The sequence below is a fragment of the Juglans regia genome, chromosome 4 (assembly GCF_001411555.2).
Source record: "Juglans regia cultivar Chandler chromosome 4, Walnut 2.0, whole genome shotgun sequence".
In the NCBI taxonomy this organism is placed as follows: domain Eukaryota; kingdom Viridiplantae; phylum Streptophyta; class Magnoliopsida; order Fagales; family Juglandaceae; genus Juglans; species Juglans regia.
This window is the reverse complement of record NC_049904.1, coordinates 29,922,721-29,924,530: the sequence shown is the minus strand read 5'-3', so window position 1 is coordinate 29,924,530 and position 1,810 is coordinate 29,922,721. Positions and strand designations below refer to the sequence as shown.

Sequence of the window (1,810 nt, the reverse complement as noted above, 5' to 3'; positions counted from 1 at the left end):
TAACAAATCGAAGAACACATCTTAGATCTGTGTAAGTCATTTTTATCTGAATGTACTTAATTGAAAACGGAGAGAGGGGAAAAAATATTACCGTTAGATATAGTCATGAGTTGTACAAGTACCGTACCGTGCACTCTTTTTGAAAAAGAGAGGGCTATATCATTAAAAAATTAATTTTTTTATGTGTATCTTATATTTATTCGTTTTCTTCAAAATGAGTACGCAGCGCTTATGCACTCAATGATTGTATCTAGCGTTATAGGAAAAAAAGAAAAAGAGGAGAAAATAAAAGTACCCTGAATGACATTGAATACATTCACCCAAATAGAACATATTACAAACCGGAATTAGACCTTACACCATGTTGCTGAATAATGGCAGGCAGGCAGTTTTAGACATGCTGTTGAGAAGTACTCTTGTTAACAGTCAGGCTACCTGCAGAGCCATACTGATTCAGTTCTTTTGAATTGGCATCGAGGTAATGGAGGATTGTTACCATAACAATTGAGGACATGAACATGGGTATTGGACCAAAAAACCACAGCAGCAAATTGAGAGCAAAATATAGAGCTCTAAGTCCAAGTGACCAAAGTTCACCTCCCCTTATGACAGCAATCTCCACACTACTCACAGGAACTTTATTGCTGGGGTTGCTTATCAGATAGCTAGCATTGACAAGGTGCCTTGCTGACTGAACAAAGCATGAAAACGCAAGGAGGAAGCAGGTTAGGAGGCTTATGTATTTGATGGAAATGGTGGATTGCCTCGTGTCTCCGTAGATAATTTCGCTTTGAAAGAGGTTGTTGGAAGAGTTTGCAATCCAGGCTCCAATCAGAGAGCAGAGAGTCAAAGAGATAGTTGCCAAGTACATCGCTGCATTTGAATTGGAGTTGGTCACGGTGAGAGCTCTGCTGATCATACTATGCTCTTCCCTTTGCTGCAATTTCCAATGAAAAAGGTAAGCAAATCTGCTAAAATCATGTTTGTTAGAGAGGAAAAAAGAAAAAGAAAGGATGAAAGTAGATCAGGGAGTGATACCGGCCTCCATTATACTTTCGACCCAAGCTCTCTTGTCATTGTTCTCATATCCCATGAATGTGGTGTGAGGCCTGTGAAGGTATCGGTAAAGGAGGAAGATGTGGTAAGTAAACATGATCAGCAACCCGCTAGGGACCAACACCAAATCAAGGTACTCCTTTGGAAAACCCATGATTTTTCTTTCTTTGTGAGCTAACTGCTAACACCAAAGGAGGAGTTTGTGGGTTTTAATTTGGAGCTGGGTCTCTGTTTATAAAACTTGTCCCAGACGATAATCCATGGTGTTTTGGATATCTTCAAACGCAAACTTTTGACTTCTCAAAGTTCGGCAGCAAGAACTAGTTCCACTTTATGATTTAAAAGGGACTGGTGAACATGCAGTAAACAAACCACAAACAAGAAATTATTATTGTAGTATTACTTGCAGGACATGATACTCAATGTCATGAAACCGAAGGATTTTAAAAATTTTAAACTAATAATCGTGAAAGCTCAGTTAATATTAGTGAGATTATAATATAAACCTTCATTAACTAAGACTGATCAGGTTTGAGATCCTCTTCAGTTGTCTTTCTGATTGCTTGGTTAAGATGTTTTTATATTGGATTTTGGGAAATGAGACAGAAAATATTGAATAAAAATATTATAAAGTTAAAAAATTATTTGAATATTATTTTTGAATATTATTTTTATTTTAAACTTTGAGAAAATTGTATTGTTTTTTATGTTTTATTTTGAAGTTTGTAAAAGTTGTAATGATTAAATAATGATT

At 36.1% G+C, this 1,810-nt stretch overlaps 1 protein-coding gene across 1 annotated transcript; it reads right to left on the bottom strand.

Moving 5' to 3' along the window:
* Positions 1-292: 292 nt before the first annotated feature.
* Positions 293-1,264, bottom strand: LOC108981828. The gene is made up of 2 exons (XM_018953078.2): positions 1,043-1,264; positions 293-937 (listed from the first exon to the last, which is right to left on the bottom strand). Exons 1-2 carry the CDS (start codon positions 1,208-1,210, stop codon positions 392-394), a joined length of 714 nt encoding a protein of 237 aa, XP_018808623.1. The 5' UTR covers positions 1,211-1,264; the 3' UTR covers positions 293-391.
* Positions 1,265-1,810: the final 546 nt, after the last annotated feature.

Bases quoted from the DNA above. Each gene is read 5' to 3' on its own strand.
- LOC108981828 (XM_018953078.2), bottom strand. From the start codon at position 1,210: ATGGGTTTTCCAAAGGAGTACCTTGATTTGGTGTTGGTCCCTAGCGGG. The intron at 938-1,042 runs GCCGGTATCACT...TGGAAATTGCAG, and splicing joins GGGTCGAAAGTATAATGGAG to CAAAGGGAAGAGCATAGTAT.